This window comes from Amblyomma americanum, chromosome 10, assembly GCF_052857255.1.
Source record: "Amblyomma americanum isolate KBUSLIRL-KWMA chromosome 10, ASM5285725v1, whole genome shotgun sequence".
NCBI lineage: Eukaryota > Metazoa > Arthropoda > Arachnida > Ixodida > Ixodidae > Amblyomma > Amblyomma americanum.
The window spans coordinates 110,527,211-110,545,624 of NC_135506.1; the positions used below are offsets into that span (position 1 = coordinate 110,527,211).

Below are 18,414 nucleotides of genomic sequence, written 5' to 3' on the forward strand. Positions count from 1 at the left end.
GTGTGTTGGGGTGCCCGGGGTAAGAGTGCAGCTTTCAACGAAGTGCAGAAGCGGAGAAGAGTGTGGAATAAGTTTAGATATAATCCTTAAAGGTTCTGCCTTCTAGTTTTGAAGCATTACTAATACGCCAAAAAATATCATCAAATTCTATCAAAACGTAAGCAAGTTCGTGTTAAAAGCCGCGTCCCGCCGCAAAAGAGTCGCTACAAACGGTCTGAAGCTCTGAGCGCTTGCATCCCTCCACACGTGTATGCTAAAATCCGTCCATTGCAATGTATATAGATATGCTTGACTTGTCCTACCACATGCGGAGGCGACGGAGGTAGCGGAGGTGTGTGATCGCGTAAGTACACATTGTGGTGTGTGGTGTGCTCTGGGAAGAAGCGGACTGGGACGCTCGTGCTAGCTGCCTGCGTGCCTAATTATTAACCCATTCGTGTGTGTGTGTGCTACACGATCACTTGGTGAAAAGTAAGGGTTTAAGCCCACTCCGATCGCAGCCACAGCCTTGACAGTTGCAAGCCATGCGGGATGAGGGTTGTGAGTTCGTTTGCATCGGTTGCGTGCCCTTTTGTTCGGCCCTGATCGCTCTTTCGGGACACAGGAAGAGGAGAAGAAAGCACTGACGACGTGTGTGCATTTTAGTCGCCGCCGTCTTCCGTCCAAACCGGTACCGGCGAGTCCGGCTGGCGGCGCGGTGTTTAAACCGTTCCTCCCGTGCGAAAAACCCGTTCCGACTTCCGCTCCTTTGATTAAACCAACCCCGGGTGCAAGTAACGGTTCCTTCGAGCAGTGTGTGCGCTGGGGAGTGTGCGCTCGTTGTGAGCTCAGTCGCTTCCAAGAACGCTGACGCGATCACAGGTGAGCATCCGCACCGTACTGCACGCGTGTGGCGCGCATGCGGCCAGCGTGTTGCATCCGCGGCATTATTTCTTTTTTACCTATATACACATGTTTCGCCCTCTACCCTCTATGCGATTCAGTTCTGTGTGTGTGTAACCGCTGGTTACGTAGAGTATGAGATGAGTGAAAAAATCGTGGAGCCAGATGAGCGGTAGTTGTCCAGCGCTTCAAGCGCATCGCGGGTGAAGTTTTTGAGAAAAACAGCGAGTCGAGGTGGTGGTTACATTTTTTAGAGAAAAGTAAACCTGCTAAGAAGCGGCTCGTTAGCATGTTTGCGCCCGTGACTACCCATGGTTATTTTGTTACCTCGTATATTACTGTAACCAGAGACGCACTTGTTGCATTCATGGATAGGAACTAAAATTCTGAGGTAAAATGGCTGGGAAGCGACTCATCGTGTCGTCAACTGCGGGTCGTAAATTGCTACCTTTTTATCAGAATTCGCCGCGTTGCCGTCGAGCTCAAGTAGACTATGTCACAAGGGTCACTCGTTCCCGCGTTTTAACTCGGGAGCTACAACGTGGCGTTTCGTAGTAGTCAGTAATGTGGGTGAATTGTCTTGTCAGGTGCCCAAAGGGGAACCCTAGAAGAGTACTAAATAGCTGTGAAGGTTTGAGACGCAAGTTGCGACTTGAGCCTGATCTTGTAACTTGTGACATTGTGCCTTAATTTACTCTTTTTATGTTTTTGTTACTAGTAATCTTTATTAATTTAAATAGAGAAGGAAGTATTCAAATTGACCTGCAAGGCCTGGTGATAACCCACTTGCAGTGTGCCTTCCAGCCAACAACTTTAACAGGGACAAAAACACAAACAGGCATGCTTACAAAATTGATAAAGACAGAGATGTGCTGCTCATTTCATGTGCTAGGCAAGGGCGCAGTGGTGCAGCTTTGCATGATCTGCTGGGAGGATGTCAGCACAGGCTGTGGGAGTACCAAAAAATTGCCAGGATGACAGAATGATTGTGGCAGAAAGCTCGAGCATGCATGGGCTCAGGCTGGCCAGAGCACTTATTGCCTCAGTAAGAGCCCTCTTGTAAGCAGTCTTGTGTAGAGCAGAGAAGGCTAAGGCGGCAGTACGAGAGTGCACCACCCCTGCTGCTAGAGCCTTCCCTAGTTGTGTGGCTGGGCATCACGTCAATGGCCAAGCACACAGTGGCCCGTCTCTGCACATTTTTGAGCCCGTTGGAGACGTGGGCCTGATGCGGATGCCACATGGAAAAGGGAAACTTACCAGAGCAGCACTAGTGCAGGGATTTGAAGGCAGGTGGACCAAGTTACCTGGAGACCCATGTCACAAAACCATGAATATGATGGACTTTTGCCGCTGTATTCAACATATGGCGTGAGAAATTTAAACCTTGGGTGAAGGGGACTGAAGTTCAAGATAGGCTGAACAGCATGTAACACAGGACCTGAAAGGGTGTACTCAGGTGTAGAGACATTCTTTGTGATGCAGAAACATGGCACTTGATGTGCTCACTGTTAAGTGGTCAAGACGTGTCCACATGAAAAACATTCTGAAGATGATCTTGCAGCCGGGCGTTGGCACTGAGGAGAAAAAAATTCATGTGACGATGGAGTATCATCTGCATCCTGGACGAGTGAAATATGCTATAACACATTCAGAGGACTAAGGAATATCGTTGACATAGAGAACAGGGTTGGTCCCAAAACAGAACCTCGTGGAACCCCCAGAGAGGTCACAGTAGAGCATGCACTGGCTGCAACGCATCACAAACAAAGCCAGCTAAAAGAGCACAGAGCCCAGCCTATGCAGCTATCTTGATATGTAAGGCATGGTTGATGATTTCAAGCGTAGTTGCGAAATTCAGTTGAACTAAATCTGCAGGAGTGAAGCATGGCCAGAACAGTAAACGGCTGCAACCAGGGCAGGAACCGTGCCGGGATGGGACGAGCGCATGATTCTCCTCTGGAAAGGTTGTGATGACACGGTTCAAAAGTCTCAATTGGCCTGTACTAAATTGGTGCAACAGCCACTGGGCAGTAACTTGAGGAGGTGTCACTTGCAGGCTTTCCATTACCCTTGCGGGTGATGCCCGGTGTCAGGCACAAAAGAATCGTCTACGAATAGCTGGGAGCTCTGAAGGAGGTAATGGGAGACGTGCAGGCAGGTCAGCTTCAAGGGTGCTGGAGAAACATTAGCAGTGCCTGGAATTGTGGAAGGGTTTGATAAGATGGACAGCTGATTCATATCGACACATAAGCGTTTCAACGCTGCACCACAGTGCACAATAAGAAGATGAATACTACGGTGGGAAGACAGTTGGACAACAGGTTGCTTTGCATTTACAACAAAAGAGACATCTGTGCAAACTGGTGTCTACCTGTTAATGATATTTTTCCTATCTAATTGACATTAAAAGTTATTCTGTGCCCGTAGATTTCATGCAGTGAAAGTTAAAGGTTGTATCAGTGGTCTTGGAAATACAATCATTATTAGTTATTTATGAAAATATGTTGTGCTGTTAGTGTGAACTTGAATGTGTCATAATGAATGAAGATGTTAAAACCTGCCTCTGGAACCTAACTATGCCAGAGTAATGTTTCTGTAGCATAAACAGTCGTGAAGCACATATCTTGCCCTGCATCGTGTAGCCCCTGGACAGAGATCATAACATTCATAGCACTGCACAGACCCAGTGAAATGGTGTACAGGTGGTGTCCCAAAAGGTGCAAGAGAATTGTCCTCATGTGTTGTCACTTCCCGCTTTTCTTTTGCACTCAAGCAGCAGCACTCACAGCGAACATATTTTCTGAGGCACACATTTTGATGTATGAAAGCAATGATGACCGTCAATAATCAAGTGCTGATGCTAAGAAGTCGCGAGAACAGTGCCATTGTTGAGCAGCATCGGTGAGGAGTGAGGATACCGCCTTGGACGCCACGCTCGCTGCGATCGCTGGTTTAGCTCGAGGTTTAAAAATACTCTCTCGTACGGCTAGTGAAAAAAACCATATTCTGAAACCATATGTTAAACAAACCATAAAAAACAGTTCTTTTGCAACATACTGGATAGGGTTACTTGTGCAGAAGCAACCTAGGTCACAAATAATGGGCCATTTTGTGCCATTGCTCAGATTTACCGATTTGAATAGGCACAGTAAGGAAAAAGTGATAAAGAAAAGAAAATGGATTTGGGTATGAGATGTAATGTGAGCCACAAATAGCCAGTGCACTTTAGGTTTAGGAGGGTGGCTTCCAGAGTAAGGGTAATGCAGCTTCTAGGGCTCTGATGCTCTACGATCATGGATGCTGGGACCAGCTGATGACTGCGACTATGCACTGGTGGTGCATGACAGTTCCACGCTTGGTCACGCTGAGGTTGGCCTCTTGCTGTGTGTGCAGGGTCACGAGGAGAAGAGTACCATGGCAGCCAGGCGCCGGCTGATGGACATCGGGGCCAACTTGACTGGTGGGTGAGGTCCTCACCTGGCCACAGATGAAGCCTAACTGCATTGCTCTGCCATCTTCTGCTCTTCACGATGTGATATGATGCAAACTGTCTCTTTCTCTCCTTTTCTGTGTGGGGCTTGCATTTGTTGTAGCTGCTGATTTTTATCTATGTTTCATCTGCTTTGTCATCTTGCAAAGCTTAACAAGCATTGCTGAGTTTCTGCACGTGTTTTGCTTGTATTTTGGAACCAGCTGCATTGCCTGTCATGCATGCCAGTCGCCTTGTTTGTGATGGTACGGGTTTTTGATCCCTATGTTACCACACGGGGCGCCAGTGTGGAACGACATAGAATGCATGCCTCGCAGCAAAGGCTTGTGTTTGAGCTGTGGTGCACACTTGTAACAATCGTAGCGAATGTGTTTTGTATCATTTTTCTCATACCTTTATGACATCAATATTAAAGACATAAAAATATGTCGAGCTTTAGATAAGGTGATAAGCTTAGGAAATTGGCAAGAGTAATGTGGTTATGAAAGGTTTTAGAAAGGAACAGGAACAGTTGGAGGTCATTGGAAGGGGCGTTTGTTCTGAGTTCGGCATGGCTCACAATGTTGATGATGACGACAATCAACAAAACTACAAGTGTAGTTAAAAGACAGGGACGATGCTGTGCAAAGGAAAGCTGCAGGGGCAATGCAAGCAGACAGAAAAGGTGTTGGGCTAGAGAGAAAAGGTATGGAGTGAAAGCTGGCCTGTGTCAATACATTATGGCATTATAAGCATGAAGAAACAACTCTTTCTGAAAGCAGAGCTTTTATAAGCTACCAAGGTCCAAGGTATGAAATGCAGGTATTGCTACCAATGGCTTTTTTTTTTTTTTTTAAGCACATTGTGGTGACGTCAATACAGTTTTGCATGCGCAGGTTCCTGAGGCCAGGCTGCGCTAACATGAAGTTCAAGACGGTGATAACTGAGTCCTTTTTTGGTGTTGGCGTCATGAGCTTCAGTCAAGTGGCAGGAAAATTTTAAACTCCAATAAATGTGTCTCTTGCTGCCAAACAAAGATCAGTATAGCCAGAGAGAGCGGCGAAGTGGATTTTGGCAATGAACAACGATTGGATGGGGTTATGTCCCTTGAACAGGGCAAGTCCCACAATTGATCCTCTGTCCACATGCAAATCTGCCACATGGGGTGACAGCATAATGGACCTGCTTGGAGCCAAACTAACTCCCTGATGTCTTGTGACTGCCCTTGTGTGTTTATGTGTGCAGACCCCATGTTCCGTGGCCTGTACAATGGATCGCGCAAGCACCCCGATGACCTTGACCAGGTGTTGCAGAGGGCACAAGCCAATGGAGTCCACAGGGTCAGTCTCTCTTCTTGCTTGTAAACTACCAAGAGTGAACAATGCTCTTGTGAGTGAGAGAGATCAATCAGGGTAACACAACCTCTTGAAGCTTCTCTCGTTTGTCTTGCTTTGCAAGCTTGCACATGCTCACATCCTAGGCTTTGTTGAAAATCCGAGGGGCAGTCTTTCCTGTCACTGATGTCATTCGTTTCCAGTGGTTGGCCTACTTGTGACAGTGCTTGCGCGTGGCATCGGTAAATCTTTCTGTACTGCCTTCAGCCAGTGCAGTGCACCTTTCGCCTCAGTACGCTTTACAACTTGTAGTCCTGCACAAGTCACACAGTTTTACTCGATTTGCTAGCCGATCGTTGACATGAAGTGTAGGAGCCCACAAAAGTTTTTGGGGCACAAAAGACAAAAGTTAATGCAATACCCAAGCTCTATGCACAGTTTCACTGCAGATGAGCCAGAAGTTAAGGCAGGAATAATTTAAAAGTCTTGATATAATGATGCACAATACTGTACTGGCTTCTTGCCAAATCTCTTCCACAGTGACACTGTAGCCAATGTGTTTAGTGCTGCAATCTGTGAACGTAGCAGTAACAAGAGGGCATGGTTTAGGTTTGTGCATGCAGTTCTGTGTACTGTGCACAGAATGCCTCATGTGTAACATCAAGAGACAGAGAGCAGCATTGATGACATGCACGACAGGTGCGCAGGATCAGTGGTCTCGCAGAGCGAATGCCACGGGAAGGGAAATGCATCCAAAGGTGGAGAGAGACTAGTGGGCTGGTAATGTCTGGGACAGAGTGGCCACATCTGATGCAGGACAGGGTTAATTTGAGGTTGGGCGGGGGGGGTGTCAGTAGTGGTGGTGGTGCTCTGACGTTCCCCTGAGTGAGGGTGGTGCTCTGCCTGTGCAGATCCTTGTGACGGGGGGCAGCCTGGAGGACAGCCGCCATGCCTTGGAACTGGCCACTGCCCACGGCAAGTGTCGCCCTCTTGCAGGCAGCATTTGGTGCACACCATTGTCAATGCACGTATGCAGCTGCATGTGGCTTGCGCCACTGCCAAGCAAATGTGTAGCAGCACGCTTCGTTGGTGACTCCAGGAGCACACTGTTTGTTTGCTGAGCGGCCATTTTTGTTGTGGGGGTGCAGGCTCAAGCACTGCTGAGGGTGAAACTCATTGCAGTTGAGAACAAAACGCATGGCACAGAAAGGAGGGGTTAACGAGCTGAGTTTATTGGCAACATGACAAAGGCATCCTGAACATAGTATAACATGGTGGGCGACTGACAGGTGACAGTGATTAACGAAGGGGTAGCAGGGAGCAGAAGAAAAAGTTTTGCAGTGTGGTTACCTCCAACTTAATCTATCTGTGGCACAGTGCCATATAAAAAAATTGGTGGTGGTTTAGCTCTGGTTACACCTTGAGTGACGCGATAGCTGCAGCTGGCTGAGTGGAACTAGCTCAGTCGATTTGCAAAGTCAGTCTTTCGCCACTGCGTTTCGCTGGGCGTTCCTTCTTCATCTTCGTCCCACTTGACACGCCACATGCGCACAGCAGTGGCAGCTGCTCTGCACCACGTTGCTGGTCACGTGACCAACCAGGTGACGAACCACGTGATCAGCCACGGCGCCAAGCCGCCGGCAGCTGCTCCACACCACGTGACCAACTACGTGACAGTGTGGCAGCGCAGCCACGCTGCAGGCTCGAAATGCTACCATAATGTAGCTATCGCTACAAAATTGGAGGGGATGCTTAAGCTCCGCTTCAAGAGTATGACACGATAGCGTTAATGGATTAATGCCCATGTGTGCGCAGTGGGTCATCCTCGAGTTTACATTTATAGATCCATGGGAGTTCTCATACCATTCCTGGCAATGGTGCAGCGCTTAAGCGATGCGCCACTGCCCTGCGATGGGAGCTGCTGCCACCGGCGGGCCTTGTGTAACCCAGATTGCTCTTCCTGAACAACGTCTCGCGACCATTCATTAATTTAGCTGCCACCTGCGACGGTGGTCAGTTTTCTCATAATCTGGTGGGCAGGTTCCAATGATGCCGCAAGGTCACGTGACCTAGCTGGCCCACCTAGGTTACGTCTCCGGGGATTTTTCACTTATAGTGCCACTGCCGACGGTGACGACAGGTTTTCTGCAGAACGGGAGCCTTGATGCTATCACGTTAAAAGTATCCACCTCGCCAGTTCCTTGTAGACTTCCCTTTTGTGCACCAGTGCACTCGCTACCATTGGCCAGCCATCTGCTTGCCATCCGAAGTCAATGTTGCTGCTTTATACTGTTGGTTTCACCAACCTCAAGCATTTTACCCTTCTGTGGTTGTTGTGCATTGCTGTGCAGGGTCTAACGACGTCAACCTTTATCCAAAAGTGTTATACCTGTAGCATCTTGGTTTCTTTTCCATTCACATGGCTTTTCTTTATCGTTGTTTGCAGCAGTGCCGGCTGTTGCCCCCCCTTGTCTTGTAAGTTGGCAGCTAGACCTACTCTCTGTGAAAGTTGAGGGGTGGTGGTCTGCCTTTGCACAATCTCCAGCTGTGAGTCAGCACGTGACTTTGACTGTGTCCAAGATCGCAAGAGAATTGGTGTGGTTGTAGACAGCATGACTAGTGCACTGACCCTTTTTGGCTCGCAGGAGATAAAGGTTTCTCGGGGCAGCCGTTGTGGTGAGGTTGCTTTGATACCCTCGTTCCATGTGGTGTAAACGGCGTCTGGTACACATAGGCAATGCACTGTTCAAGCTAGGACTGGCAGATCCATACTAGAGTGACCGGTACATGGGTTTGGCAGTAATAACCAAGTAACGACTACGGGTTCCAAAAAAAAAGATAAATGCAGTCAGAGAATTAACAACAGATAAAATAAAAAAACAGTTCCTTATAAGTCCCATGATTAAATTTTTTTCCTTTTAAATGAATAATAATAATAATTGGTTTTTTGAGGGGAAAGGAAGTGGTGCAGTATCTGTCTCATATATGGAGGACACCTGAACTGCCCACCTGAACTGGGCAGTAAGGGAAGGGGTAAAGGAGGGAGTGAAAGAAGAAAGGAATAAGAGGTGCCGTAGTGGAGGGCTCTGGAATAATTTCGACCACCTGGGGATCTGACATTGTGTACCGGCCCCTTATGTGCTGTGAAAAAAAAAAAACAATTGGGGTTGTTTTTGTTGCATCTATAGATGATAATTTAGTGTCCCTGACCAGGACGAATTTTTCTTGAACTACGAAGTTTCTGTGGAAATTGTTTAGCTGTACTTTGTAGCAGTACGGCTGCTGTTGGGTGTACGGTAGTAAGTAAGTGCTTTGTTTTCTGTTAGCAATATGTACATTTTGAAAACAAACAGGTTTGAGGAAAAAAAGCTGCAGAAGCAGCTTGACATGTCCTGAAACCCACTTATCAGCAGCAGCAATGTGGGATGACAATGCTTTGAAAACAATGATAATTAAGCACACGCAAGAGAAAGAGAAAGTAAGAACGGAAAAAAAGACCAAGACAGCAAAGAAACAAAAAAGTAGTTAATTTTACAAGCTGCATAGGTTGCATGTAGGGGTGTGCGAATATTGAAATTTCTGAATACGAATCAAATACGAATATGAAGAAAAAATGGCTTCGAATATCGAATCGAATATCGAATATCTCTTCAGTACAAAAAGAATTTCAGAAAATGATGAGCAAGCAAACATTGTTGCCCTTATTTTTTTCATAATAGTGTACGGTCTTCGCACCTAAAATAAACAAAACTAGACTGCCTCAGTACCATATAAAAAATTATGATGTGCACAGAAATGTATACTACTTGATGAGACAGCATAACAGTATCGAAACTATGAGGTCATGCAAAACAATATCCATAAAATGACAAGCATGGCAACAAAAAAATAACATGACTATTAAACCTCCTTCATTCGGAGTTCAAGAGACTGGAAGAAATGTCCGGCTTCATCCGAAGGCCTCTGTTCATCCGAAGGCCCCCCCCCGCGAAAAAAAAAAATGCTGCCGAAAATGCTGAAGATGCAGTAAGGCCTCATGAGGCAGCTACATCACACTAACACCTGTAAGCCCGTGACGAGCCACCCGTTTTTGGAGTGCTGGAAGAACAACACAAATGCAAGCAAGGGGCCGGGGAACACACACTGGCGTCGGAGCGGCGAGGCGGTTTCTAAAAAGGAAAAAGAAATAAGCCGCGCGGAGCTGGGATTGCACTATTGGCGAATGCGCGGGCCGACGTTTGAAGTTGCAGCGGTGAAGCTCAGAAACCGAAACTACAGAGGCCTTCCGACTGTTGCCACGCCTGCCGTTATGCCCGCTAAAGAGGTATGCAGGTAACAATGCACCATGCAATAGGCGAGATTTTAACAGGATCGCTTGCCCTATTGTGACTTCTCGACGCGCCCCTTCAGGAGGCTCCCGCGGCATTCCGAAAGTAGGCTTTCCCGCATAGCGTAGTTTACAAAACGGGACGGCGGAAGTCACGCTCGGAGAGTTATGAAGGCGACAGGACGCATTCTTCGGATGTGGGCATTAAATATGTAACGTATTACCGAAGGATTAAAAAAACGCGATTTCGCGTTGCAATTGCTCGAAGCGGGCCGTCGGCCATCTTGTTCGCAGCACGGGTGATATGTGGGAAAGCCTACGTGGGGAAATTTCCACGAGGTGAAGCCTTGCGGCGTCGGGATGCGGTCGGTCCGCGTGATAAACGGCGGAGAAGGAAGGGGATAGGACCTCTGTATGGTTTTCCTGGAATTCTTAACTTGATTATCGGCTAATTTGCCCAGATATTGTGGTTGTGCTGTGGTCGAATTTATGAAAGTATGCACAGTATACGATCGCTGGGGAGTATTCGGGAATTTTCGAATATTCGGAAATTCACGAATATCAATTTTCGAATACGAATATGCAAACATATTTGATTCGTATTCGAAATTTCGAATATTCGCACACCCCTAGTTGCATGATATCAAAAAATTGGCAGCATTGACAAAATAATACACTAAAATCAATCACAAAAGATGTACATATCACAAGGATTAGAGGTAGCGATTATACAATAACACTTATGGCTAACCAGCATAATAGGCACATAATCAACATTAGTGGCAAAAATAATTGTACAGACTGGATAACGAAACATGTAAAACATGGATATTCTTCGAGATCATTGTCTTAAGCAACGCAGGTAGAGTATAAGGAATCATTTGCTTACCATAATTAGTCCGTGTGTGCACAACATATCAGTACTCCGGACATCGCATTTGGTAATGAAGTATATTTTGTTTAAGATTAGCTGCTGAACAGATATCAAAATTATTTGATTTGCACTCCCTAATGTATGCATGTACTAATCTGTAATTGTATAAATTAGGCAATTTCTGTATGTTCAGCTCTTGGAGCAAAGGTTCACTTGGGGAATCCGATGGCACATCACATATCGCACGGAGAAACTTTTTCTGAAGGACAAGTACCCGACCTACATTTGTGGCAGATGTGGTACCTCAGACAAAGCAGCAGTAGTTCAGATGACTCGTAAAGAGATAGTTATAAATGAATAATTGTACGTTTCGCCAAAGATACCTAGTGAAAAGACTTGTCCAACTGCCTGGGATAGTTTACTGACAAGTGATAGTGTGTCGCTGTTCCATGACATATCATGCTCAAAAATGATTCCTAAGCTTCTGACTGAATTCACTAGTTCAGTGTTAGCCATATTAAGTGTGATGTGTGCGAGCAATGTGACGTTTTTGTTCTTGGCTAGGAATAATAAGGCTTTTGTTGAGTAGTTTAGTACCTAATTACCTCCTAAATCTGCTCCACATTAGGGGATTCCACTACACCACTGTACTATGGCCATGTTGTGTGCTCTCTTGATGTGTGACGGGTGCAGGGGGCCTGCTGTGGAGCACGGTGGGGTGCCACCCGACCCGATGCGGGGAGTTTGAGGGCCCGCACGGATCCCCCGAGCAGTACCTGGAGCAACTGTCCACCCTGGTGCGGCAGGGCACCGGCAGGGTGGCTGCCCTGGGCGAGATGGGGCTCGGTGAGCTGCTCACTCCTTTGCATGCAGTCCTCCTCCCACGGGCTGATCGGTGAACACCTCAACGCGTTTGTCTGGTTTCTCATGGACGCCATGTTGAAAGCATCTGGTTGACACAAACCAACAATGACTTTTATTTCACAGTATCACAGGGCCAGAACAGTGGTCAGTGGCTGTTGGTGTGGGACCCACAATTTAAGCGCATCAATTTTTTGTGGAAATATGATTTGCTAGCATCTTGCACTGGCATATTCATAGTTGGGAAACAGGCTAAAACACTGCACAAATTAATGGTTGAGTGCGTGTAGTCTGCAGGGTTAGTGAGTGTATTTTTGAGCCGCTCTGCAGATGCTTCCCTGAAACTTATAGGAGTGGGAAACAAAACACAGAGAAGAACATGAGACGGTACACAGCACTGACTAAAAACGATTTTACTTCAGCGAGAGCCGATGCTAAGATCTAACGGAAGAAAAGAGACGACCAAAACAAACAAAAAAATGCTTGAGGAGGTTCAGACAAACGTTATGGTTATCCCAGACGTGACAGCACGTTTTCTGCCAGTGGAACAGAAGGGATGGCTTTCGCACAAATTTCTCAGCACGTTTTAGTTACCCTTTGTGTGTGTCTATCATGATTCTCGGCAACCACCAGTTTCTCAGTGTTAGTGTGGTACACAGATGAAGTCGCAGTTGTTGCAGTAGATGCTGAGGTGGCCGGTAACATCACTGTCAAAACTATAGAACTGTGTTCTCTTGTTCTTTTACCTTTCCACCAAGGCAGCGACTGATCTGCCCTACGCCTTTCTACTGCAGAGTGGCGGAAGGGAATAATAGACAGTTGACCGGGCACACAGATGACGAAGCACTGGTGGTGGTTCTTGGTGCACTGCACATGCTTGTGCAATTATGCTTCTCCCATTCATGCAACGACCTGCTTTTTTTGACTAAGTGTTATGGGCCTGTTAAACTTCCCATAGAGACAATGCATTTAAAGTCTAAATTATACGGCGGAAAATTTTATAATCCCTGCCATGTACAATGACCGATATGGACAGTCTCGGGTGAGAGAGACAGATGGAGCATCTTATTGGCAGATGTCACGTCACCCCAGGGTATTTCAAACCGGAAGAGAATTGAGCATAATAATATGACGGCTTTGTCAGTGGCTCAGACTCCATTCGTTTGACCTAAAGCTGTTGGTGGAGGGCTTGGCCCACGTTCTCTCCGATTTTGCTTATGTAGGAGATACAGAAATCAATTGTACGTTCATCCCAACGGGATGTTTTTTAGGTTTATGATAACTCGTAATGACATTGGACCTTTTTGTGATAAGCGATGGTTAGTTCCAAAGCACTTTTCACTGCAGCCTACAGTGCGTATTAGAGAGTGACAAGGAATGAACTAATCCAGTGTTGACCCTCGTGCCAGCAAATTTGTGGCAGATCGCTGCGGGTAGTGCGCTACCGGCATGGATGCACTTTAGCCTGGCTTTTGTGCTTCAGGTAAACATCATGAGTACGTTTTTTTTTAATCATTTACGGTGCAAATGCCTATTACAGGCACTGCTGTGTAAATGGCCAAGTGGCGGCAATCCTAAACGACCTTGACGACGCCAAAGTGCCACCTGGCAGCATGATTTTGGTATAGATTCTCGCAAAATGGAAACGTGTGCTTTTCTAACGCTTGGGAGGGGAGGGGGTAGAAATACATTTTGAGAGCCAGAGTATTGGGTGTGTTTATTATGAAAATGCCTCTTTGCGGAAAATTTTTCGTTATACAACATATGGATGTACAATAGTTTTGCACGGTCCTCTTAAAGTACTATAATCGGAGTTCCAATGTAGTATTTTATTTGTTCATGGGTCGACACGAACGAGCTAGCCAATAGGACACTGAGAACATGACATTTGCACCTACTTTTTGTCCAGCGTGTTATGTCATTTTTACTTGCATAATGAACGCACTTATTTTTCTAAGAAAAAATCAGAAAATTTGTGGGTGCATTTGTTGTGTGAGATAAAATATTCAGAAAAAAAATGCATTCCACATGCACCACATGGAGCTAACTGCAGAAATTACGAGTCAGTCTATCACGATGTAAGCGTATCACATCAATGCCTTCCCCCCACCCCCCACCCCCCCCACTTGTGTAGGGTGCCTCGATACAGCTTCCTTTGGTAGGGCAGAGAAAACCACTGGATACACTGTTTTCTAATAGATCGTTCTCAGTACACGGTAATAGACAACCATTGTTCACGTCCTACTAAAGTGCTGTCTGGTATACCACAAGGTTCGGTCCTTGGCCCTCTTCTTTTCCTCACCTTCATTAATGATCTTCCCTCTGGTATTTCTTCCACAATTCGCCTCTTTGCAGATGATTGCATTCTTTATCGCCGCATTGCTACTAACAGGGACCAATTATTACTCCAGAACGACTTGAACGTAATTGAACGATGGTGCTCCGAGTGGCTTATGTCGCTAAACATTTCAAAATGCCAATACATGCAAGTATCTCGCAAACATTCCAGCCTCACTTACGCTTATTGATTGCTTTCAAACACATTAACAAACGTGCAATCCTACCGATACCTCGGAGTCATCATTTCCAGCAATTTAACCTGGTCCGAACACATCTTGAAATTAGCGGCCAATTCATCCAAATCACTCGGCTTCATCAGACGATTGTTATACTTGGCTCTCCTCCTTCTGTCCGTAAATTGGCATATGAAACCTTCATCCGTAGTAAACTTGAATATGCATCTTCTATATGGAACCCTCATCAGGCGTACTTAATTAACACCCTAGAAGCTATTCAGAACCGCGCAGCACGTTACATAACCTCAAATTATGACAGATACTACAGCATCACCAGGATTAAATCAACACTCAATCTGCTACCACTTGAGAACCGTCGAAAAATCTCACGACTTTGCCTTCTTCATAAATTGTATTACAACTTTCCTTACCTCCGTGACTCATTACTCCTACCTCCCATCCGAACATCGCGTCGCCTCTTCAATTCCCTGAGTGTTCAGCGTTTACATGGTTCTACAATAGCCTTCAATAAATCATTTCTACCTACAGCAATAGAAAATTGGAACCAGTTACCAGATCACATCGTAAACAAGCGTGACGCTAGTAAATTTAGAGACGCACTAATCGAACATTACATCAAATGAAAAAAACAACCTCATGCTTTGATTTTTACCATTTATTTTTTCTTATTACTATTCCCTATTTAGCCTATCCGCCACCATGTGTTGATTAGAACTGCATTTTAACATTTCACAGTGTATTCCAGATCCTTTTTGCATTGTGTTGTATTTTACTGTACTATTAACATTGTTATTCTCTTTACTTTGTATTTCAACTGTTTCCCCCCCCCCCCCCTATGTAATGCCCGAAAAGGGCCTTTAAGGGTACAATAAATGAATGATTGAGAGGTGTCGTTTGAATCACAAGGGTTTCACTTACCCCTAAACAGAGAGAATGGTGGTAAAATTTATTCTGAAGTAAGATTTTCATGTATGGAAGCAGTGTTGAATGTTCTCATTTGTCAAAGATGCGGAAATGGTGAGTTTTGAAGAAATATTTTTATGTGGCTACTAAATTAGCCTGGGCTTCAAAATGGCAAAGTTGTCACCACCCTACCAAAGGAAGCTGTATTGAGGCACCCTGGACTGTGCAAACGGTAGCGCCACAGTGCAGCTGTCCCTAGCAGCACAGGAAGCTCTTTCATTGCATTGCACAGAAGCTTCTTCATCGGTGAAGGTATTGAAGGCCTCTGCCATTACAATATTGGAGGTCACTGCACTGCTGCCTCCAAAATTAAAACCCTGTTGGGACCTCCTTACCACTTTATTCCCAGCAGTTGTGGCTCTCAAGTTCGTGTCTTACGTAGTGGTGCTTGAAGTACCCGTAAGTGCACAATGTAAACAATGAACTTTGAGCTGGAATTTTACAAATTTAGTGTCGTAAAAATCGCTATCAGCCATGATCATGGCGCTGATATCTTACGATGCATTGTCATGATTGGGAATGACAGAAGTGTTAAATGTTGTCATCCACGGTAGTTACGAGGTGTCCCCCGGCATGTGTGCAGACTACGAGCGGCTGCAGTTCTGTGGCCGGGAGACACAGCTGCGCTACCTGGAGCTGCAGCTGCAACTGGTGCGTCCCAGCGGGGGGCTGCCCCTGTTCCTGCACTGCCGCCGTGCTGCAGCCGACCTGCTGGACGTGCTGCGGCGAAACCGGGGACTCTTTGGCGGCGCCGTGGTCAGTCAACGTTCAAAGTGCCTGTCCTGTGAGAAAGAGTGGCAGACAGGCAGAGCAGCCAGCAAGGCATTTCATTTATCACAAACAAACTAACCCCTTTCCCGAAAGCAGATTCTCTCCTGGCCTCATTGTCTGGTTATGGTGATTATAGGAGTTTTCACTTTGTCTGCCTTGAAGTTTCCTACAACTACAAAGCTGCTGTAAAATTTGGAAACCCCAGCCAGTTTCCTATAAGCTGCTGAAGCACCTCATCTATTCACATATTGCCTCTTTCCTCAGTTTTAACTCCCATTATTTTTCTGCATGGCTTCCAGTCAGCATGCCTTCCGTTCTGGTTAAACATGTGAAAACCAGCTAGGTACGCTCGTCCATGTTCATTTCAGACTCATGTTATCTATTTCTGAAAGGTTTTCTGTCAAGTTCACCCAGCACATTCTTCTAGCCCAACTTTGGCACCTCTGCTTTGCTCCTAGTTCATCGTTGTTGACCGAAGTCATTCAGCTGCTTCTAAAGTTGCGTCTGGTGTCCTTCGTGGGTTGGTCGTCAGCACACTTCTAATCCTGATATTCATAAACAACCTTCCTGCCAACATATCATTGGTCATCTTATCATAGATGCCGGTGTACTTTACTGCTACATTACATCTAACAGTAATTACTGATCTGAAATTATGCAAATGCAATTCGAAACTGGTGTGCCACATGGCTAATAAAGCTGAGCATGGCAATCCATGCAGGATTTTTGGAAACACATTAACGTCACTCACTCAGTTTCCTTGAATTATGAACCGTCCTTTACCAAGCTGCATCAGGGGGCTATCCATTGAGCCCTAATCACAAGCCTCCTCAGGTCATCAGAACATGTTTCAAGACTTGCTGCTGACTCTGTGAAATTATTCGGGTTTACAGCCGACGACCGATTTTTCGGACTCCTTAGGGACTGCGAAACCAACCCAAAAATCGGGCAGTCCGGAAAATCAAATTTTACCCAAAAAATCACAAATTTATTTCCAGTATGCTGAAGAAAGGGGTCAGTTGTATTGCACACATTCTGAAGCTCCTCATGACAAAATTTCACACCGTGTCATGTGCACAGATGACGGGCAGCGACCACTTTCACAAGCTCTGCCTGGCTGTGCTGCCCTCGGCATGTTGCTGATGAATGCACGGCTTGGGAAAAAGTCTAAACGGGAAAGCGAACACGCCACTGCAGGAACTGTGCTGTGCCCGCAGTACAATAGGCCCGGAACGAGAACGCGAAGGTGTCGAAACATTAAGAACCGAGAAACAGCCGAAGCAAGCACTCCGTCAACATTGGCCTTCGTCATTAGGCCTAGCGACTATAGCCAAGATCGGCATCATATCCGGCGATATGCACTCTCCTGTGGCTTGCATATAATGAGAGATGTCTTGCCTGCCAGCAAAACGCCAGTTGTTTATGGTTTTACGATAGAAAAGTTGGGGTTGCGGTGCGTTTTGCCTCGGGTATGCTGACCTCACTTTGAAATGCACCAGTATTACCTTCCACACTCACCGTCTGTGCATGAAGCCGTACGCCTCCCACGTGATTAGCTGCTCTTCCCGTGTTCGGGGCAAAAGATTCGGCACAGATGATTTCAGCACTCTGACTACTGTTCAAGTTCGTGCAGCGAAAGAAGTTCAAGAACAGTACGAATTTGAATCCACACGGGCGCAATGTGCCGACTCACGCATAATTCCAGCGCCGCAATTTAAGAGGCTCCCTTTAAGCTTGAATTTCGATTTGTTTGATCAAGTTTTCAATCTCTCCTGCAGTTTGAATTAATAAAGTTCCACCGTACACGTTATGTGGCAGCTTGGGTATTAGTGGTGAATGCTAATGAGGTCTGAAAAATCAAGCAACCCCATCGCAGTGTGTTCGAAATTCTAGGCGCTCTTATAGATTGGCTCCATGGGCCATATTGTGCTGCCGCCGCGAAAAAGTCCGAATAATCAAGCATCTCCGAAAAATCGGGCGGCCGAATTTTCGGTCGTTGACTGTATCACGAAATACCTTGATCTGTCCCCTGCTTTCATTCCCATTACAGGCTGCTTTCGTCCAAGGTGGTATGTTCGGGCTGCTCATGTGTAACCAGCAGCAGGTACATTTGTTACAATGGGCAAGAAAGAGAAAAAAAAATGCCCAGCCCACGCTGCGCAGCATGTACAGTGTGCTGCGAGCTTAATTTGCAATGCATTGTGTGGGTGCAGACATCAAAAAGCAGTGCATCTCTCAGAAACTGGACAGCATGGGCCTGCTTACCACTCTTCCACTTGTTTTACGCTGCGTGTCATGGTGTTTGGCAGCACTGCGTGCATGTACATGTCTACATGCTGGCACTGTTGGGTTGCAGGTCACATTGAGGGCAACTCTGCATTGTAATGGTAGATGAA

General features: G+C 46.1%; 1 protein-coding gene across 2 annotated transcripts in view; it reads left to right on the forward strand.

Moving 5' to 3' along the window:
* The first annotated feature begins 253 nt into the window (after nucleotides 1-253).
* Nucleotides 254-18,414, forward strand: part of LOC144107776 (deoxyribonuclease TATDN1) — a 28,582-nt gene continuing 10,421 nt past the window's right edge. The window contains exons 1-6 of one of the 2 annotated variants that reach the window (XM_077640943.1): nucleotides 254-343; nucleotides 4,276-4,342; nucleotides 5,597-5,691; nucleotides 6,597-6,660; nucleotides 11,580-11,732; nucleotides 15,831-16,003. In XM_077640943.1, the coding sequence (XP_077497069.1) occupies nucleotides 4,297-4,342; nucleotides 5,597-5,691; nucleotides 6,597-6,660; nucleotides 11,580-11,732; nucleotides 15,831-16,003 (531 nt within the window). In that variant the 5' untranslated portion in view covers nucleotides 254-343; nucleotides 4,276-4,296. Of the gene's footprint in view, nucleotides 862-4,275; nucleotides 4,343-5,596; nucleotides 5,692-6,596; nucleotides 6,661-11,579; nucleotides 11,733-15,830; nucleotides 16,004-18,414 lie in introns of both variants that reach the window. The other variant, XM_077640944.1, reaches the window with a different exon arrangement.